General features: G+C 43.0%; 3 protein-coding genes across 5 annotated transcripts in view; 2 read left to right on the plus strand and 1 right to left on the minus strand.

Moving 5' to 3' along the window:
• The first annotated feature begins 546 nt into the window (after positions 1-546).
• TMEM50A (transmembrane protein 50A) lies at positions 547-4,657 on the plus strand. The gene is made up of 7 exons (XM_035345415.1): positions 547-606; positions 946-1,057; positions 1,399-1,511; positions 2,507-2,574; positions 2,780-2,872; positions 3,884-3,944; positions 4,234-4,657. Exons 2-7 carry the CDS (start codon positions 965-967, stop codon positions 4,277-4,279), a joined length of 474 nt encoding a protein of 157 aa, XP_035201306.1. The 5' UTR covers positions 547-606; positions 946-964; the 3' UTR covers positions 4,280-4,657.
• On the minus strand, positions 4,580-16,400 carry RHCE (Rh blood group CcEe antigens). 3 transcript variants are annotated; one of them, XM_035345410.1, is made up of 11 exons: positions 16,259-16,336; positions 15,082-15,220; positions 13,918-14,104; positions 13,548-13,698; positions 12,758-12,899; positions 10,221-10,381; positions 9,766-9,903; positions 9,412-9,542; positions 8,572-8,651; positions 7,400-7,473; positions 4,580-6,877 (listed from the first exon to the last, which is right to left on the minus strand). In XM_035345410.1, exons 2-11 carry the CDS (start codon positions 15,212-15,214, stop codon positions 6,851-6,853), a joined length of 1,224 nt encoding a protein of 407 aa, XP_035201301.1. In that variant the 5' UTR covers positions 15,215-15,220; positions 16,259-16,336; the 3' UTR covers positions 4,580-6,850. The 3 variants fall into 3 exon arrangements, with proteins under 3 accessions (XP_035201301.1, XP_035201300.1, XP_035201303.1); XM_035345409.1 differs by having other exon boundaries at positions 15,082-16,400; XM_035345412.1 differs by lacking the exon at positions 15,082-15,220 and having other exon boundaries at positions 15,592-16,399.
• A 2,293-nt stretch (positions 16,401-18,693) lies between these two features.
• MACO1 (macoilin 1) overlaps positions 18,694-19,020 on the plus strand; it is a 30,032-nt gene continuing 29,705 nt past the window's right edge. Inside the window, exon 1 of the mRNA XM_035345371.1 lies at positions 18,694-18,922. Coding sequence (XP_035201262.1) covers positions 18,843-18,922 — 80 coding nt within the window. The 5' untranslated portion in view covers positions 18,694-18,842. The remainder of the gene's footprint in view (positions 18,923-19,020) is intronic.

Here is a 19,020-nt window from a genome sequence, read left to right on the forward strand (position 1 = left end):
AGCTCAGCCCAGTCCAGCCCGGCGCGGCATAACCCTAACAAAACCGACACGACGCACGCGGGCCCCAGGCCGGCGTGCACCGGCCACGCCGCCTCCCCGCCCGTTCCCCACGGGCTCCGAGCCGCAGAGGGAGGTTCCGCGCCAGACGCCGCTTGTGGGCACTTACCGCTAGGGCCGCCGGACGCCTCCACTGCCGGGTCCCGAGACGAGCTGCACCGCGAGCGAGGCGAGGCGCGGCCCCCGCCCCGGAGACGAACGACAGCCTCGGCCTCGGCCGCTGCCTCCGCCTCCACTTCCACTTCCACTTCCACCTCCCACCCCCACACCCTCCACCACCGCCCAGCCCCAACTGAAGCTTCCAGAACCTGCCCCCCGCTGACGTACCGAAGACGGCAGGGCACCCGCACAGTCGGCCAATAGCCTCTCCGAGCATGCGTGTGGCTAGAGAGGCACATACGCCTATTGGCCGCTACCGCCCCGCCCCGCGTTCGTTGAGGCGCATGCTTGGCCCCGCCCTCGGCCGGGGGGGGGGGAGCGTGTCAGGGGCCGCGCGTGCTCACAGAGTGCCTGGGGCCTGTCGCGGGCCCTCGCTGCTGCCTGCTGCTGGTGAGGGGCCTCGGCCGCCGCTCCTCGCCCTGGGGCGGGCGGGGCGCTGGGCGGCGGGGCGCTGGGCGGGGCCGGGCCGGGCCGGGCCGTTCGCCGCTGCCTCTTTCGCCTCACGCTGCTCCGCCGGAGGGTCCCAGCCTCGGCCTCGGCCTCGGGAGCGCGGCCGGGCCCCCCGAGGCCCCGCGGCCGCCTGGGCGCGCTGTCCGTCGGTGCCCGCCTCGGCCCCGAGGCGGTGTGCGGCGGGCTCGGGGGGCGGCGGGCAGTCGTGGCGCCGATCCGGCTGCTGGCTTGTGGGGGGTTCTGCCGTGAAAGAAACGCGCCTCTTTCTGTCTCTCCTAGTTCCTCAGAGCGCTGCGAAATGTCAGGTCTGCTCGAGAGCGTGAGGTGCTCTGAATGCGTTGACTGGGGAGAAAAGCGGAACACGATCGCTTCTGTGGCTGCAGGAGTGCTGGTACGTGCTGCGCTGCCAGCGAACTGAAAGCGAGCTACTGGGAAATAAAAGGAGGAATGGGGGGTGTGTTAGCAGCAGAGTTAGCGCTGAGATGTGTTCTCGGTGCTTACAGCCATACGAGTTTTTCGTTTTCGACCCACGTAATTACTATTGGAGTAGAGAAATCTTGGGTTTTGCTCTTAACTTTTACTGAACTAAACTAAATGCAAAGCTAGCTGTGCTATAAATGAACTCTGTAAGTATGATTTTATAAGCTGGCATTTTTTTCCTAGAGCAATCGTTTGTGTTGTTAAAGGGCTTGCATCTGTATTTTAAGCTATTGTGCTTTCTTTTTTTAATAGTTCTTTACTGGTTGGTGGATAATCATAGATGCAGCTGTGAAGTACCCTAAAATGGAAGACTTCAACCATTCCTACCATGCTTGTGGGGTCATAGCCACAATTGCATTCCTAATGTAAGCGTAACTTCTTGATCAGAGCTACACACTCATAGAATTTCTGTGCTGTTAAGAATTTTAAAAAGAGCATAGGCTTTAAATTGAGAGGTAACTGAGAATAACAAATCAAGGTAATATCTGGTTGTTACTAACATTGTAGAATGGTTTGGGTTGGAAGGGACATTAGAAACTATCTAGTTCCAATGCCCCTGCCATGGGCAGGGATACCTCTCACCAGCTTGGGCTGCCCAAAGCCCCCTCCAGCCTGGCCTTCGGTACTGCCAGGGGTGGGGCAGCCACAGCTGCTCCGAGCAACCTGTTCTAGTGCCTCACCACCCTGAAAGTAAATAATTTCCTAATATCTATTCTAAATCTACCCTCTTTTAGTTTAAAGCCGTTACCTCTTGTCCTATCACTATACTTCCTGATAAAGAGTTCCCCCCAGCTTTCCTATAGGCCACTTCTAGGTACTGGCAGATCACTGTAAGATCTCCCTGGAGCCTTCTCTTTAGGCTGAACAGCCCCAACCTTCTCAGCATCTCTTCATAGGAGAGGTGCTCCAGCCTTCTGATCACCCTAGTGGCCCTCCTGAGGAGGAGGAGGAGGAGGGGGACCTCCAAGAGGTCCATGTCCCTCTTATGTTGGTGGTCCTAGAGTTGAATGCAGTACACCAGGTGGGGTCTTATAAGAGCAGATTAGAGGGGGGGAAATCACCTCTCTCAACCTGCTGGTCATACTTCTTGTGAAGCAGGCCAGGATAATAAGTCTTACATTTGTTTATAGTAAGTATAGTAGCCATTTAAAAAACTGGACATCGTACAGATCCATGTGTTAGCAGTATTTCAAGATTTTTTTTTTAAGTTATAGCATTGTTCTCCACTTAAAAAAAAAAAAGTGTAAGAAATGCATCACTATTTAAATGGGTTTCTGAGAAGTTTCTCCTATTGTTTTATAAACAATTAACTTCTTGTTTACCAATGTTTACCCACTTTCATCCTGTTTTGCACATACAGGATCAATGCAGTGTCTAACGGACAAGTTCGAGGTGACAGTTACAGTGAAGGCTGTCTAGGACAAACAGGTAAAGTGATACAGGTTATCATACGGGGATCTATGTGAAGTTAGTAATCCTTGGAAGAGTTGTAACAACTGTACCGTTGTACATGTTGTGTTTATGTGCATATCTCTGGTGTGTCACAAAAGGTGCTCTGAAACTAAAGCGTCTTCGAAGTTACAGGTGTCTGTACTTAGACACAGGCACAAAACATCCATACGTCTTTTTTAAGGTGCTCGGATTTGGCTGTTCATTGGTTTTATGATGGCTTTTGGATCTCTGATTGCTTCTATGTGGATCCTTTTTGGAGGCTATGTTGTTAAAGGTAAGACACAACATGGAATGTGATTTGATCCATTTTTGAAAAGTTCAAATATTTTAAATGACTACTGAATTTTGCAACTTATTTTTAGATTGTTTCTAAGGGGGTCCAGTTTCAGTATTTTGGTTTCCTAAACACCACTACTCTCCCTTTTTCTGTTGTGAAAGGGAAACAAGCTGCCCATATGTACGGAATTTGGGTAGCTATTGTTTGACGTCAGTAAACTCAGCAAAGCCTTAGGCTGCAGTATGAGCTTCCTGTAACCTGAACCTGGTATGCAGTGGTGCCAATCACAGCGAGCCACACTGTGTAGGGGCCTGGGTGGCAGCGATGGGGTAGAGGGGATGTGCTGACGGAATGATGGCGCCAGATGAGAACCTGCCCTGGGAGATAACAGAAGCCAACCTGCCCCACAACAAAGAACAGCTGATCTGAAGGAATGTAACTTGTATGTGTCCAGAACTGATTGGACCGTGGTGGTTGAAACGAAGATTGTACAGATATAGGAACCCAGGGAAAGTTTTCAATGGGGTCCTTCCTTAGAGGCACCCAGCTTGAGCTGATACATGGGTAACATTAAATTCTTGCTGCTTTAAATAGTTGACTCTTTTGAGTGAATTCCAGATACCTGGGGAGACCCATTTTGCTAGGGGAAACAATGGGAATCCCTTACATGAATGCACATTTTGGGTTATGGAACAGGACAGATTTATTTTATTTGGAAGGCTAAATGATTTTGGGGAGCACAAAAGCCATTAAAATTATTTTCCAGTGGGGTAAGCCTTGTGCTCATCTTTGTTTTGCCCAGGTGAGTAACAAATTGGAGAAAACCCTCTTGTCAGAGAATGAAAAGGGTTATACCAGAGGTATAGTGCTATCTTAATTCCATGAGAGAACAATCTGCCTTAGGCAGATTTGCTAGTAGTAACAGCACTAGAAGCTCATTGTGAGATGGGGTATTCTTGAAAAGAAAAGTACTTCTGAAAAATTAATGGAGATTTTTTTTTCCTTTAGAAAAAACAGTGGTATACCCAGGAATAGCTGTGTTTTTCCAGAATGCATTCATCTTTTTTGGGTAAGCCTGTTGTCCTTTGTTTGTGTCTTACCTAATTTGTTTTCATTTATTATTAAAACTGTAATTTACTGTAATCTGTTTTTTACTTCAGCTCTATTCTTTTGCAATTAGATACGGGTGAATAAACTGTTCGTTAAGGCACTCTGTGATCTGTGTGCATAGGTCTTGTTGCAGGACCAGGACACGGATTTACAAATACTTCAGTTTGCTCCCTGAAATCATGTATTTAAAATACTAGGTGTTTAATTTTCTCCCTTACGTACTCACGTACCTTTATTGTTTTAAACAGAGGACTGGTCTTCAAATTTGGTCGCACGGAAGATTTGTGGCAATGAACACGCCTACGGAAGTGTATTTTTTTTTAACTGTGTAACTCCAAAAATTTTGTAAAACCCTTTTGTATACGGTGACCTTCAATTGTGTCTAAAGATAAAACAAGGAAAAATTAAATCATAGCACTAAAAATTCTGTTTTCTTCCTCTGATTTAAATGTAATGTTTTTGACAAATGTAAAATTGCTACAAGTAACAATGGAAGTCACCTTTATATGTTTGCTGTAAGTAAATAGAATAGTGGAAAACTGATGTATTTAACCAGCTGTTTCTATAATATTTACAATCCAAGACCTACTAATATGCTTTAAAACATTTTTTAACATATTTATTAAATATCTCCTATGTCCAGACAATATAAACAGTTCCTCAATTTCAAAATTTACTGGTACATGGCTTTTCTTCTATTACGTAGAATGGTGCTGCTTTAGACTTTTTTCCCCCCGGAGTATTTCATTTATTCTATGGTGATACTGAGAGAGTCACTGGTAAATAATTTACTGTTGCTGTGGATGACACTGTAGAGGCACAAGTACAAATTATATAGTTGCTCTAGCTGTAAGTTCATCCACAAAGCTTGCTGTAAGCTATTTCCTAACAACAATAAAAATGAGGGAAGAATACTCTTCAGCTGGGAGTTAGACCAGGGACAGTCACTACCAGGGAGAATTATGATCCTGTAAGCATACTCACGTGAACATTGAGATACAGGAAGAACTATTTTATCCCTTTCTCTACATACGTTTTGGCTACTTGCTCAAGAAATCACTGAGCAAAAAGATGTGGAGGAAAGGGAGGGACAAAATCCCATTCCATAAAATTACTTCTGCTAGAAAACATCAGAATAACTTTGTGTTGCAGAAGTTATGTTTCATTGCTGAAAAGTAAGATACTGAATGTACAAGTTCAGCTTGGACTGCAGTATTACAAAGGCAGGAGTGCACTAAATGTGAGATGATGCAAGTGTATAAATGCATATGTATCAAGCTGATGGAAGCTGCATGCAGTTGGTAAAACTGGCTATCTTGTGAACTGGAATTAAGAAAAACTGGCACTTCCTTTCTGAGTAACTTTGAAACCTGTCACACTTCCTTTAATTGCAGTGATCTACTTTGCTTATTCTCTAATGAATGAGTTGAGGTCAGCATACAATGCTACAGTGAACAAAGAACTTACCCTTTGTTTTCAATGTTGCATTTTTCCCCTCGTTACTGCATTTTTAAGCAAGTGTGCTGAATAAATAAAAACAATCAAAGCTTGACTTTTTTTTTAAATTATGTAATAACTTACATATCAACTATTTGGAAATAATGAAGAAACACAGGATCGTAATCCATAAAAAAGGGGTTTGTTTACACAATCTTCTGCACAGTGAGGCTGTAGCTTACGGACCAAAGCCCCTGCTTGTCTCAGCTGGAGTCCTCTACAAACAGGTATGTGCTGTGTTCCATTCAAATCAAAAGTAAGGCCTTTAAAACATCTTACTGGCATTCTTAAATCAATACATTTTAAAATCTTTTATTTTTCCAAGTTGACCATCTATCCAGTACAAAAAAAAAAAAAAAAAAGTATGTGCCAATTCTTGTATCTACAGTGTTAGAAGCTCTATACAATGTTCCTTTAAATGTTTAAAAAAATAAACCACTTTGTTAAAATATGGAAAAGGAAAACATCAAAATTCAGTGTGAGACACTTTGGAAAATGGGTTTTAGCATTGGTACCATGAAGCTTGTTGCACAAAATTAGGCCCAATCTGGTTAAATTTATCACATAACCAGCCCTGTCCAAACAAATTGGAATACCCAAGGACGGACTGTTACCTCATTCTTTGTCTGACATTCATGCCTTTACAGCAGCCAGAGCCTTTTGCATAGCCAACAATGTGCAGACTGTCACTGCTCAAGAATAGTGTTCTAAGGCTTGTTCCTGAAGTAATGAGTAACGATGCTGTTGATTTCAGTGATGCCATCCACAAGCAGAACAACTTCATTTCTTGCCACTTGAACATCCAGAGGTAGCCTGAGCCACGCAAGCGTAGATTTTTCTTCAGTCAGATAACTCAAGAGTTCAGTCTGGCAAGATGCAGAGTTCTGGCCCAGATCCAGCTCAGTCATTAAATCCTTGCTTTACAGGGCTTCTAGCAGAATTTAGCTTAAAAACAAGCACTTCAACACTTCACTACATCAGAGTAAGTGTACTCCCTGTACACATAATATTAAAATACATATTTTGGCTTTTAAACTGGGGAGTTAAAAATAGCTTTCTAAAAAACTCTAAGCATTTTCACTAAGCCATTACAGCGATGAAGGCAGCAAACTTCTTTGTACACATTCTATGAACTATTTAAGGCAATACCACTAAAGCAGAAAAGCTAAATGTGTAAATAACTTTTGCATCTGTAAATTTATAGCCTAGTCTTTCAAGAATAACTAGACCAGTTTGTTACCAAACTTTTGTGTGGGAAGGCTTTTTTGAACATGAGAATTGATAATCAAGTGCTCTTTCATCCCATCATAGTTACTCATTTTATCTAGTGACCTTCTCTTGGTCGATCTTTCATGTGGGTTCATCCGTTCAAAATCCAACAGCCAAATGGGGAAACTGCAAGACAAACATTCTTATATCAGAACATTTTATGCATCAAATCATTATATGAAAAAGGTAATGGAGAGCCTTATTAGAAGCTTATTCTAGTATCTGTGATTCAGACATAGGGTCACATTCAGCACCTAAATGTGCACAAAGCCCGTGTTAATGCACCAGCTTTAAAAGCCACTCTACACCTAGTGAATTCTAGGAGACTTGGTCTGCTTTCATAAAAAGCACCTTCCATTCTGCTTACTACCTTCTAAATATCCCACTCTTAGATGCTCAAGTTTCCTCAAGGACAGTATATGAAGCACAGGACATCAGAGCACGTAAGATTATGCATTATAACAGACAAGATCATCTCAGATTTATCTCTGTGCCCACCAACAGCTCTGAGAATCCTAGCTGAAGGATACATACGTTTACAATATGCAGGCTCTAAACAGTTCATCAAACGACATTCAAAGCGTACTATGAAATGAACGCTTGATGCTATATATACTCCCATATGGTTAACCTTATCCTGAAACTTACCTCCCAGTAAAAGTGGTCTTCAAAATACTTTGATACAGGGATGATCTTCAGCAGTTTGAAGTTTAAGATTAAACCTATTTGTAAAAACATATACATGTATCAGAGAAAGGAGAAGACTGTATAACTGGAGGTTTCTTAGTAACAAACATGCAAATGTAACATCAAAATACAAAAGGGGAACAAAATGCTTCATTGGAGCCCCTTGACTCAAGTTGACTTTAAGTACAGAGAAGCTTGCCAGGATTAAAGCCTGTATTAAAAAAGCTTAATTGGTACAGGTAAAACTCCATTAAACAGTCTGCCAGATTTTAAAGATATGTAACAAGTCACTAATTTCTTGCATGAAAACTGCCTGTGTATTTAAAGCAAACAGGCTTATCAGCACTATTATCTTGAGATTTCAGATGGAAATGTAGATTTTAAAACTTAATGACTGAATGATTGTTTAGGCTGGTTTTTGTAAAAAGTGCTTGATTAGCTCAACCTCTTTAACTACACCTGAGCTAATGCAAAGGTTGCAGATCAATTAAAGCACAAAAAATAATTTTAACGTATATTTCACAGCAACTTTTAACTACCATTTCTCTTTCACTCAAGCCAGAATTAACAGAAAAAACTGCAGCTGCCATAAAATAGTCAGAATGTCATATGAGGAACACATGAGCCCAAACCACTAGTGATCAAAGGCCTAATGTTTGGCTTATGTAAGCAAGCTGCTGACATTAGTGGAACTTTGCATATTTATATCAACAGGCCTAAAAAAATGAGAAACTCTAAGATAGCATTTTTCTGTCAGTAAGACAATACCAAAATGCAGAAATATTTTAATTCTCACACATCTCCTGTATGAAATCTGACGGCAGCTGTTAAGCATCTGTTAAAATAAATGTCACCAACGAATGAATGGTGCTAGCAGGTTATGTTGAATACATCTCTTCTTCAAATCCCATCTCTGAAGAGTTCTTGGTGTTAATATGTCCAACATTAATGTGTCCAACATGTTCTATATGAACAAATCATTTATACATAGAAATACACTTTAACACCCCAGTTACAGGGGCATCTTTCTACAAAGAGTTGCACTGACATGGTAACAGGTGTAATAGGAAGACGTACCTTTTGCCCACAGGGAAAATGAGGAAGATATTACTGAAACATTTTTCCATACTTACCTGTAATAAAACCTGTTATCAAGGCAATACTGATGGTCAGGCAGAAGGCACCGATGTAAATCATGACCACATAACCCAGGCTGAAAAGCAAACAAGTGTTTCACCTTTGACAGTTTGGGTGCATGTGCACGTTTCCTGTCAAAACCTCAAAATTATTATTTTAGAATATTTATACAGCTGCAATTAGATGTTTTAAGAGATCCTTAAGAAGCCTAATACAGACTGATATTGCACTGTGATTCATTCCTGTGTAAGCTGAGAAATTTACACAGAGAACTTCTTATATGATGCGACATGGGCTTGATTTGTGAAAATGAGGTGCCAGTTACATTTCAAAAAACTACAAAGACCTATACTCCACTGACCCTTTTGCAGGGTATCTCCCCAAGTATAATTTCCAGTTGGGTGTCCAGAGTGTCTGTAGTCCAGGCTGGCATTTTTGCCCCTGATTAAGGGTTAAAGCCTTTTTCGGACAGAAATGATGATTTTTTTTCCTCTCCTGCTGTATTAGCATATAAAGCTTTCCCGAAACACAAAAGTCAAAATGAGTTTGGAAGGATGTGCTTCCCCATTCTTCATCTCCCATGTCTGCTGTATTTAATATTAAATGAAAAGGGAGAGAAAATGGGACCAAAACGTAACATTAAAGTTTTGATCCAAAGCCTGCTCAACCCAGAAAGTCTTTATACTAACTTTTTTGGACTTCAGAGATGATCTGAGGTTATCTGATAAAACGTGATTTATCTGTGATGACTTTCAGGGTTTCTGTATGTATGAGAACTCTATTCAGGGTTCCCTACAATAATCATTAAACTTATTAATAGCAAAAAAGTGATGTACCTTGGTAAAACAGTCAATTTTTTTATTACTAAGAGAACAACCTGGGCAACAGCTCCAAGTAAACCAGGCAAGCCAAAAGTGAAATGAACTCCAGATGCATCGTGAATCTTGAGAGCAGGATTCAAGCAGCTCTGGAAAGAGGAAGAAGTTTAACTGACAGACAAAACCTCAAGTCGATTACAGCACATTGCCTATCTTAGAAAAATAATTTTGGTCTTTTAACTTGCAATCCTGCACTCCAGTCAAGTCTTGTCTTTAATTTCTTTGAAAGAGAGGTTTACCCTGAGGTATCCTACATTGGAAAAGGAGTTTATACAGCTTATAGAAAAAGGAATTTCAGGTTTTGAGCATTACCTGTAAACAGAAGGATCCTAATATGGTTATCACACTGGCAAGCAGACCCAAAATCATTGCAATCCAGGGATAGTCAATACTCTCTGCTGCATAACAAACAGTAACCCCACCCGCTAGTGCTGCACTGTGGACATGAGTCTGTAAAATAAAATAACAAAAACATAGAGTGAGAATTCAGTCATTGCTTGTCTTATAGCTGTACAATATCATAGATGACTAATCTTATGCAAGTAGAATGTCTTTTGCATGAAGCTGTGCTTCTGTATGCTGTGAATTACCATCTGAGAATATAATTTCTAAGTTACAGATAAAGACTTCTGCTTGGCAGGTTAATGATGACTGTGAAGCTGAAAATTCAGAGGTGTTCTTACTTAATAGATGTTATACCTTTGGTGTTTTACTAAAAGTAACAGAAAAATAGCTTTTCCACTCAGCAGTTTCCTCTCATGTCTTACCATTCTGAATTTTCCATCCTTTGTGGTCAGAACAGACAATGTGAAGGCAGTTACAGCACTCACTGCAAGTGCAAAGTAGGTGTTGTAGATTGCTTTGGTCTTCTCCACATCAGCTAGTACAGAATTGAAGCTTGGCCAGAATATCCAAAGAAAGAGAGTGCCTTGAAGACAAAGACAAGCAACTATCATTACCTGCTCTAAAACACAGTAAATCTATCACAGGGCTGTGTCTGGAAGGTTCCAGCGCACATTTTTGCATTTGCTGCAATTCTGCAATTCCCTTGTTGTGAACAAAGGACAGCAGCACTTTACAGCACAGACAGCCCTGGCAGCTGGCTGCTATTCCAACACCTTCCCAGAAACTTGGTAACATCATACATACAGCCAAATCAAGGCTCTACTGGGAATTGGCTGGTCTTTCATGGAGCTCAAGGCAGGATGTACTTAATGCTTTTTAAGAACACCTTTAAAAACAACTTTGTCTTATATATAATCCCCTTAAGCAGAGGTTTAAATACTAGTGGGAACAATTTCACTGTTCATTTCCAAACAATTAGCATTATGCTTGTTCTGCACAGGCATTTGAAAACACACTTTCAATGGTATCAAAAATAACAACATCCAGGAATATTAAGCACTGCTGAACAGAAGAAACTTTTTGAAAATCCAGGAGCTTGCTCCATTGTTTTTGCACAGATGTATATAAGTGCACAGATGACAGCACAGACAAGCTGCAGTTTCTTTTGCTTTGTCTAGACATTAATTGTTGTTGTTCAACTTCCATAGCTAATGGACTTCAACTTCCGTAGCTTCTTCATAACTGAACCAGAGAGGTACCAGTCCCTGAGCACTTCACCTGACAGTAAAATTTTAAGTTTTCTTTTGTCTAGTCTATTAAGAAACAACACAGGCAGTGTCACTATAAAGCACAATGGTTAAATCCAGCTCCCCTGGCAGCTACTGCTTTTCTAAAAGCTTATAATGGCTCCCTGAAATGCTGAACTGTCTGCTGAATTTCACCCTTTCAGTGCACCAGAGGTGACAGCCTTGCCTCTCAGATAGGGTATTTGGCCCATTAAGCTTGATTTGATCTGGAAAACTGACAGGCTTCCCAGCAAACTAGTACTATTTGTTCAGATCACGTTCCTAACTCATGTTTTTCTGCAAGAGTAGTGCTACTTCTGTCAAAGATATCCTTTGAGAAATTGACTTCTTCATAAGTTCATTGCTTGCAGTCTACGCCAAAAGACTGGATACATTTCACCCTACAGGTGATATACTAATCTGCCAAATGAAGTCTTAAGTTTGCTTCAGCTGGGTCTGTCCCACCAACCAAGATATGGGACTAAATTGCCATTTTGGCAATTCAAAATCAGTGATAACAGTGAAGAATGGTGGAATTGAGAGAATTGGACAAGACTTGGTTGTCCTTACTAAGACAATCTTATAACCATTGATTTGGTAGTTAGTTATTAAACTACTGATGTTACTGACATATTCCTGTGAGCACCTGCTCAGCTATGAAAATCAAAGATTTACAGTATGGTTCAAAATATGGATGAAGACTTCAGCACTTCACACAGTCCTCAGAAAAAAAATGGAACTATAAGGAATTTGCTTGCTGAGTGATTCCTTTCTGCCCATGTTACCTCAGGAATTATCCAAGGTATAGAAATATAATTACTTAGGACAGCAAGCACTTGGTTGTAGCAAGCTGCACTAAAATTATAACAATGGCTTAAGAGCATCTTGATAAATTGATTAAAATACTGTTCTGGAATTCTCCAGGAAAGCAAGAACTTCAGGGACTCAGAAGAACAGCATATAATTTCTCTTTCCCCAAAGAAGAAATTTCACCTTCTTTGGGGTGAAGACCAACTGAGAATTACACTCTGTGAACCATCATTGAAAGATCTTAGTTCAGCTAGTGACAGTTACATAACAGAAGTCACAATAATGAGGAAACTAAATTGCTTCTTTAATAAAAAAATGGAACTCCCATATGTTCAGCCTATCATAACTCAGATCCTTTCTCATGCGCATTTCTGTATCATTCCCCTCCTTTCAGTGAGTTTTTATCTTCTCATTTGCATTACTAGGCAGGGACTGTACTTTTATATCTCTGTACAGCACCTTGAGAACAAAAACTGAGCCTCAGCCCAGTTGGAACTCTAAACACTATTGAAATACAAGTAATAACCTCAGTGCATATGTCCCTTACCAATATGCCTATACAAGGCCAAGAGACAATTTAGTTGGGAGAGGGAACAGTTAATTTGCTGTAAACTTTAAGCTGAGACTGACACAAGCAAACAGCCTTTGCAAGAGTGACTTACATGCCTGGTAGGAAAACTGCTGAGACTCACCAACTCATTGTCAGAAACTATGAACCACAGCAGCATTCTGTGCTTGACAGCACTCAGACCTGTACTTTGAATGCAACAGCTTCAGTGTGCCATGGCCTGTTCCCCAAAACCTCCCTCTTGCTCTCACTGCAATCTCTTCTTTCATCTGAGACATTACACCAAATGTCTTACCCAACATTGACAATATATCCGACTTTGGGGTATTTGCATTCTTCTCAGACCTTGGTGATGGCTCAGAGAAACATGAGGAGACTGCCAGACCAAAGTAGGCTCCAAACAGGTGAACGTGCATCATGCTGATATTGTCTGGAACCTGTATCAACAGAATAATCTTGTAACATTTTATGTCACAGAAATCCTTTGATGAAGACCCTGATATAGTTACTCATACAACCTCCCTATGAACTATTTGTTTATCACAGTCACTCAGTTTAAGCATGAGTTATTAATGCCACATTAATTTATCTGAGCTCAGTGTAGCTCATAAACACACAATTCATCTACAGAGAGCCTCAAGTACATTTACATTGTACATTAAATGCAGGTCTTTCTGCGCTGTCCAGGCTGGGCTCATCTGTCATTTAATCTTCCAGATTGAACTAACAGGAAGGGAGCAAAGGTTAAAGATAATTAGTACCTTAGCATACGTCAAAGCTTTCATTCATTTGTTGGAGGTGGGTCAGGGCATGGGTAAGGTCAAATGCACTATATCCCAATCCTTCAAGGTCAAGAATCAACCAATTATACTGATGTAGTATACTCAGCATTTGGAGTTTGATGCTTAAATGTACTCTCACGGTCAGACTTCATATCTCAGTGAAATCATAGCCACAGTCTAACTGAATGAGATAACATACACTGATGTTCCCATCAGCATAGCACTAAGGAATCACCAAAAAGCAACACTTCCAAAGTCCATGTGAAACTTTTCCCTTTGTTACTAGAAATCATACTACTATACCTGCAGGAATCGCTTGTTGATCCATCTGCTCACATGGAAAACTATTATCTCTACCACTGTCATCACAATTAATTGTATAGGATTAGTTTTCCCAAGAACTGCTCCACTGGAGATGACCACAGCAGTCATACTCAGAGCAGCCGTTGTTATGCTGTAATGAAAGAAAGAAAATAATAATTCTATATCAGGACCACACCAGGGGCAATGAAAGAATGACAGATGGCCAAATGTACTTAACACTCCAAAGCCCTCCAAAAAGTCTGCAAATGACCATGCTAATTCACAATCAGGTCAACAAAACAATGCATTATCCTTGACAAAAAGCAGTCAGCAGCTCCAGATTAGTTGTTGTGAGAACTGGAATAATTACATTTTCAGACCAATTTCCTTTGCTTCTTGAAGGAGGAGAACTAATAAACCTTCCATCAGAATGGAGCACTGGACACCAAGTACAACAATGAGGAGGTTGAATCCTGTGCTGCTAAAGCTGTATCTTTTCAGAAACGCCAGGAAAAAGCCAAATCCAAAAATTACCATGTTGTTGACATCTTGAAAATCTGCATGACAGAAAAGACCAAGAGAACAGTCAAGTGATTAATGCAGACTGGATTTCTGGTTTAAAATAATAATAATAAAAAAATCACAATTAACTAAGAAGCCTTTAGATAAAAAATTGGTTGCCAATAGTATTTTTTAAAGAATCCCAAAGCTTTCTGATCCATAAGCAACCAGAAAGACAATACCATTGGCCCTGAATTTAATATTAGAAAGTGACTTCAGAACAGATGAATATGGAAGCCATTTCATAAAAGGAAGAGGCTGTCCAAGGTACAAGGTCTTGGATCTGTAGGCCTGGAAGTATCCCCTAGGACATGCTAATGGTCGTAGTCTCATATGGCTGTGCAGACCTCTATGTACAGCAAAATATTAAACTGCTAGTAAGCAGGTCTCATTTTTCCCGGCTATAAAACAAGGAGGGCAATACCAGAATGTCACAAGGATTAATCAACTCACTTCTGCACAGCACTGTAAATACTTTATATACTATGGCTGTAGCATACTCTACTCATACATTCCTTTAATCAACGCAAAAAATACATTTCCAGAATATATTTAAGCCCTTAATTCCACTGTAATAGCTTCATGCATTTGGAGCAAGCATTCAGATAGAAAACACTGCCATCTTGAATTTTTACTTTGTAGCACTCTGCCTTCACATGCCAAGACTGCGCAAGAGTTTGGCCCTTAACTCAGTGCAGTGCCTGCCTTCAGAAGTTTATGTTCATAGGAATCAAGATTACCGCCAACAGACAGCAGAAACAGATAAGTAAGGCAATTAGTATCACATTTTTGTTCACTGTCTTTGCTTTGATATAAATAAATATAATACATGGCAAAGAAGAGTACTTAAAGGGCAGTAAAAATATTCTACTCATTAACACAAACACAAAACTGTTGAATCCAAACTCTACTTCACTGCAAAATAAAAGCACACATTCAACCCTTCCTTTCACAGCAAAACCAGCAGTCTTACCTGTGTAGGAAATGTCTGAGATGGACGCATTGTAACCTGAGAACAAAAAATAAAAGAGGATGATTAAAACAGTTTCCATAAAAAGGATTAGCCACGGCACGCTTTTTCGGAAGCTGCGGTAATTAGAAGGCATTGTGCACTAGACCATACATAAGCACAAACACATTAATATTTTTTCTATAAAAATGTTCCAGTAACCTCAAACCAATAGAAAAGGCAGAGGGGGGAGGGAGGAGGGGCAGAAATAAAAGAGATAAAATGCCTAAGAGGCATCAGCAAGGAACAGTTCCTTATCTGTGGCAGGCAGGAGCCCAAGCTCGCCACAGCTGACACGGACTGAGCTCTGAGTGTTCACGAACACAGACATATCAAAGTGTCAATATTGTAATGCTCCAGGATACCTTCCAAACAGCTGCTCTGGTGCCTTATAAATAAGCTACATTGCAAGTAAAGAACATGGAGCTGTAAGAGTAGGATGTTGAAGTTAATGCTAAATCATTATTTATTTACATCTAGTCATCCTAGATCCAAACCCCTCCATCTAAACATCAGGGAGAGTCCTGCAGAGATTCTGACTGTGATTCTTGGGTTGGTTAGCCTCACACTCACTGAATCCAACCCAGTGCCAGGGAATTGAGACTCTTTGGACAAGCAGAAATAACATAGCATTTTCTGTGCTACTTGCAATATTGATCTATTTTTTTTTAGAGTATGACTATGGAATCAGCAACAGTGAACACTCTAGTAAACCTTGGTAACCCCAGGGCCTGGAAGTTGCAGGCAGATATGCTGCAGGCTTTAAACCCTCCCAGTTCTGTCTTTCAGATCTAAACTGCATTCAGAAAATGTATCAACTTTTATTACCACATTATGGCTACAAGGCACTTGTTGCCTTATGGGTTGTGAGCTCTTTGGTTGGCACACACTTTTTTTTTTTTTAAATAGATAAATAAATAAATAAATAAATAAGCCATTAGAGTTAACATATTGGGCACATAAGAAGAGCTAGTATGGGGAAAGTTAGCTATGTGCATTGTGTGTTCTTATCCACTGTCACTGTAATTTGATAGATAAAGTTATATGCCCTGTTGAGGACAGACACTTAATGACTCTATAATCTGAACTTCTTCAGATTATTAATTGTAATTCTTCAGATTACTATATTTTCAGTATTCACTATGCTTCTGGGAAACTGAACCCTTCTTTGTTCAGGTAGTGTAGACCAACATACTAAGGTTATGTCTCTGACTTCCTACTTAGAGGCCGTATCAAATTGAGTGCTGTGCTTGCATGCTGGGGTTTGAGATAGCAGCAACACATACAAATAGAAAGCCACCTGCTGGTGAAAGAAGTATGTATAAAAGAAAAATGTATGTGTAATTCCATTTCACTTATATTTGTTAAGTACAAATGAGCCCTAAAAACCCATACATCCTGCAAAGGACTCCTTTTAAATATATTAACACTGTTAATATATATACATATGTATATAAGCCCCATCAAGGAATAAGTATGGAAACTTGAGAGGGCATAAAAAAGATAAAGACAGTTTGTAATTGGAAATGGGAAGGGGGAAGAGGAAACTCCTCCAAGGAAAGGCCTAATTCAAGACAACAGAACCTGACTAAAAGTGAAGACTAAAAAAGCAAGTGGTTTGTTAGATACTATTGAAAATCTGCACTCAAACATTTGAAGGTGCTGTTTAAATTTAACAATTACATGGGACTTCTCCCAGCTCAGGACAGGAGGAAGGAACAATACCCCTTCTTCAAAACCCAGACTACACGACACAATGGCTTTCAAGCCGTATGTGAAACATTTGCAGTTATGGTGGTATTTGGACTTTTCTCATACGCAATATCAAATTGCTTTACCAGCTTTTACTTAGGCCAAATAAAACCGCACCCCATTAAATAAAACCCTTACTCCCATTTCAGAAACTCCCAAAGAACATTTAAATGGATTTCCAAAGTGTGCAGAGCGCTGCCCTAACTTCAGAAAAATGCCAATGCCAGAACATCTGCATTCAGCTCCTTTCTGTGGGAATTTGACCATGTGGGCAACTCAGACGTTACCAGAACGTCAGGTGAACATTTTTCTAGAAAAAGTAACCACTGAAACATGACATCAGGAGCTGATCTGGCTGACGCTGTGTTTGTGCGACTTATGAACTCAACGTATCTTTCATCATTTTCCAGCAAGAATCATGCTCAGGCTTTAAGAGTGACTGGGAACTCCTTCCACCACTGTACCCTCACCGGATGAACAGAAATAGGTTTTTTTTGTTTGCTTGTTTGTTTGTTTTGACGTCTGTTACCAAGTCTCCTGGCAGCGTTAACACTCACGGGGGAAATACTCCAAAGGCCAGGAATTTACCCGTGTTTTTACCCCAGGACTCTTGTTGAGACCTGCAGACCACACCAAGTGTTTTTTTTGGGGGGGGGATTTCGGCCTTAACTCCCTCCCAGCCAGAACGACCCAGGCGCAGTGACCGAGGGCACAGCGGGACAGGAGCCCGGCTCCAGCCCGGGGATCCGCCAGTGCCACCCTCCCGTCAGCTCCGCCGAGGGGCCCGGCAGCGCCGCGCGGTGCTCGGCCAGGGAGAGCCGCTCGGCCCCACAGAGGCCAGGCGAAGCCGTGGGGAGCGGCCGGCCCCGGCCGCCGGCCCCCGGAGGCCGTGGGGCGAGCGTGCGGCAGCGAGAGGCAGGGGCTGCAGACGGAAGCTGAGGGCCCCCGAAACGGCGCAGGCCCCGGCCCCCCGAGGCGGCGCAGGCCCCGCCCCGCGAGCCGTAGGGCCCAGCCCCTCATTGGCCGGGCCACCTCCTACCGCGGGTTCTGATTGGCCCCGCCCCAAGCCCCGCCCGTCCGCGGGAAGGCCGGGACAGGACGCAGTGTCTCCCCGCCGTCCCGTCCCGCTCCGCGGTTGGGCCCGCCGGCTGCCACTCTCGTGCGTGTCCCCGCGTGCTGCAGAAGGCCGTCCGTCCCCGTGCTGCTTTGTGCCCGCCAACCCCCCCCACGAGACGTCCGGACGGGGCCGCGCTGTGGTGGGAGCACGGCGCGCCCGGGGATTTGGCTCTCCCGACAGATGATTTGCCGGCGCGGTAGTCAATCAAATGTGGGGGCGGAGCTCTTCAGCGTTACGCTGACTGAGGGAGTTAAGCCCTGCCTTCTTCCGCTTCCGACTGGATAGCTGAGCTGTCCTGTTCTTTTTCTTTTTCTTTTCCATTGGGCAGCACCGTTGTCAATCGCAGCACGGGGCGGGAACTAGCGCAAGACGGAAGTAGGCGGGAGCAGAACAAACCCTGCTCAGACATTGGGCTAAAAGCCATCAATTCACGAGCCCCTTTCCTGCGACTGGTTCTCCTGGCCGCCAATCAAAGACGTGGGGGGAAGGGGGAACACCTGACGGCGTGGGGGCGGGACCAACTTTCTGACGCTCCGATGGGCCTCCTCGGCCGTCCGTCTGCCTTTGCCCGCCGCCGATTGGCCTGGCACACCGTCATTCCGACGTCGTCAGCCTCCCGATTGGGCAGCACTGGAGGAGGCGGGGGCGTTGCGCGGCGGCTGCGCGGGGGGACGCGGCGGGGAGGGACGGGCCCGGAATTATTTTTATTTCTTTGTTTCCAGGGGAAAAAAAAAAAAAAAAAAAAAAAAAAAGGAAACGAAAAAAAAAAACAACCCGGCCCCGACCCCCCCCGAGGGAGGCGCCCCGCGGGGCCGGATGCTGCTGCCGTGAGCGGGGCCGGGCCCGGGCCGGCGTGATGAAGCGGCGCAGCGCGGAGTGCAGCAAGCTGCGGCGGCCGCTCAAGCGGAACCGCATCGCCGAGGGCATCTACGGCAGGTAACAAGCGGCGGCGGGCAGCGCGCCGCCCCGGGGCCCCCCGTCCGGCGCCCCGTCCCGCCCCGCCGGGCCGCCGGCACCCCGCTCCCCGCCCCGCC

This window comes from Oxyura jamaicensis, chromosome 23 (assembly GCF_011077185.1).
Source record: "Oxyura jamaicensis isolate SHBP4307 breed ruddy duck chromosome 23, BPBGC_Ojam_1.0, whole genome shotgun sequence".
Taxonomy (NCBI): Eukaryota; Metazoa; Chordata; class Aves; order Anseriformes; family Anatidae; genus Oxyura; species Oxyura jamaicensis.

Excerpts from the sequence above, each read along its gene's own strand:
- RHCE (XM_035345409.1), bottom strand. The coding sequence starts at position 15,214 with ATGCCTTCTAATTACCGCAGCTTCCGAAAAAGCGTGCCGTGGCTAATC. Across the intron at positions 12,900-13,547 it reads TCAACAAGCGATTCCTGCAG|GTTCCAGACAATATCAGCAT; the intron begins GTATAGTAGTAT and ends CTGTTGATACAG. Across the intron at positions 9,543-9,765 it reads TAGGATCCTTCTGTTTACAG|AGCTGCTTGAATCCTGCTCT; the intron begins GTAATGCTCAAA and ends TCCTCTTTCCAG.
- TMEM50A (XM_035345415.1), top strand. The coding sequence starts at position 965 with ATGTCAGGTCTGCTCGAGAGCGTGAGGTGCTCTGAATGCGTTGACTGG. Across the intron at positions 1,512-2,506 it reads GCCACAATTGCATTCCTAAT|GATCAATGCAGTGTCTAACG; the intron begins GTAAGCGTAACT and ends TTGCACATACAG. Across the intron at positions 2,575-2,779 it reads AGGCTGTCTAGGACAAACAG|GTGCTCGGATTTGGCTGTTC; the intron begins GTAAAGTGATAC and ends GTCTTTTTTAAG.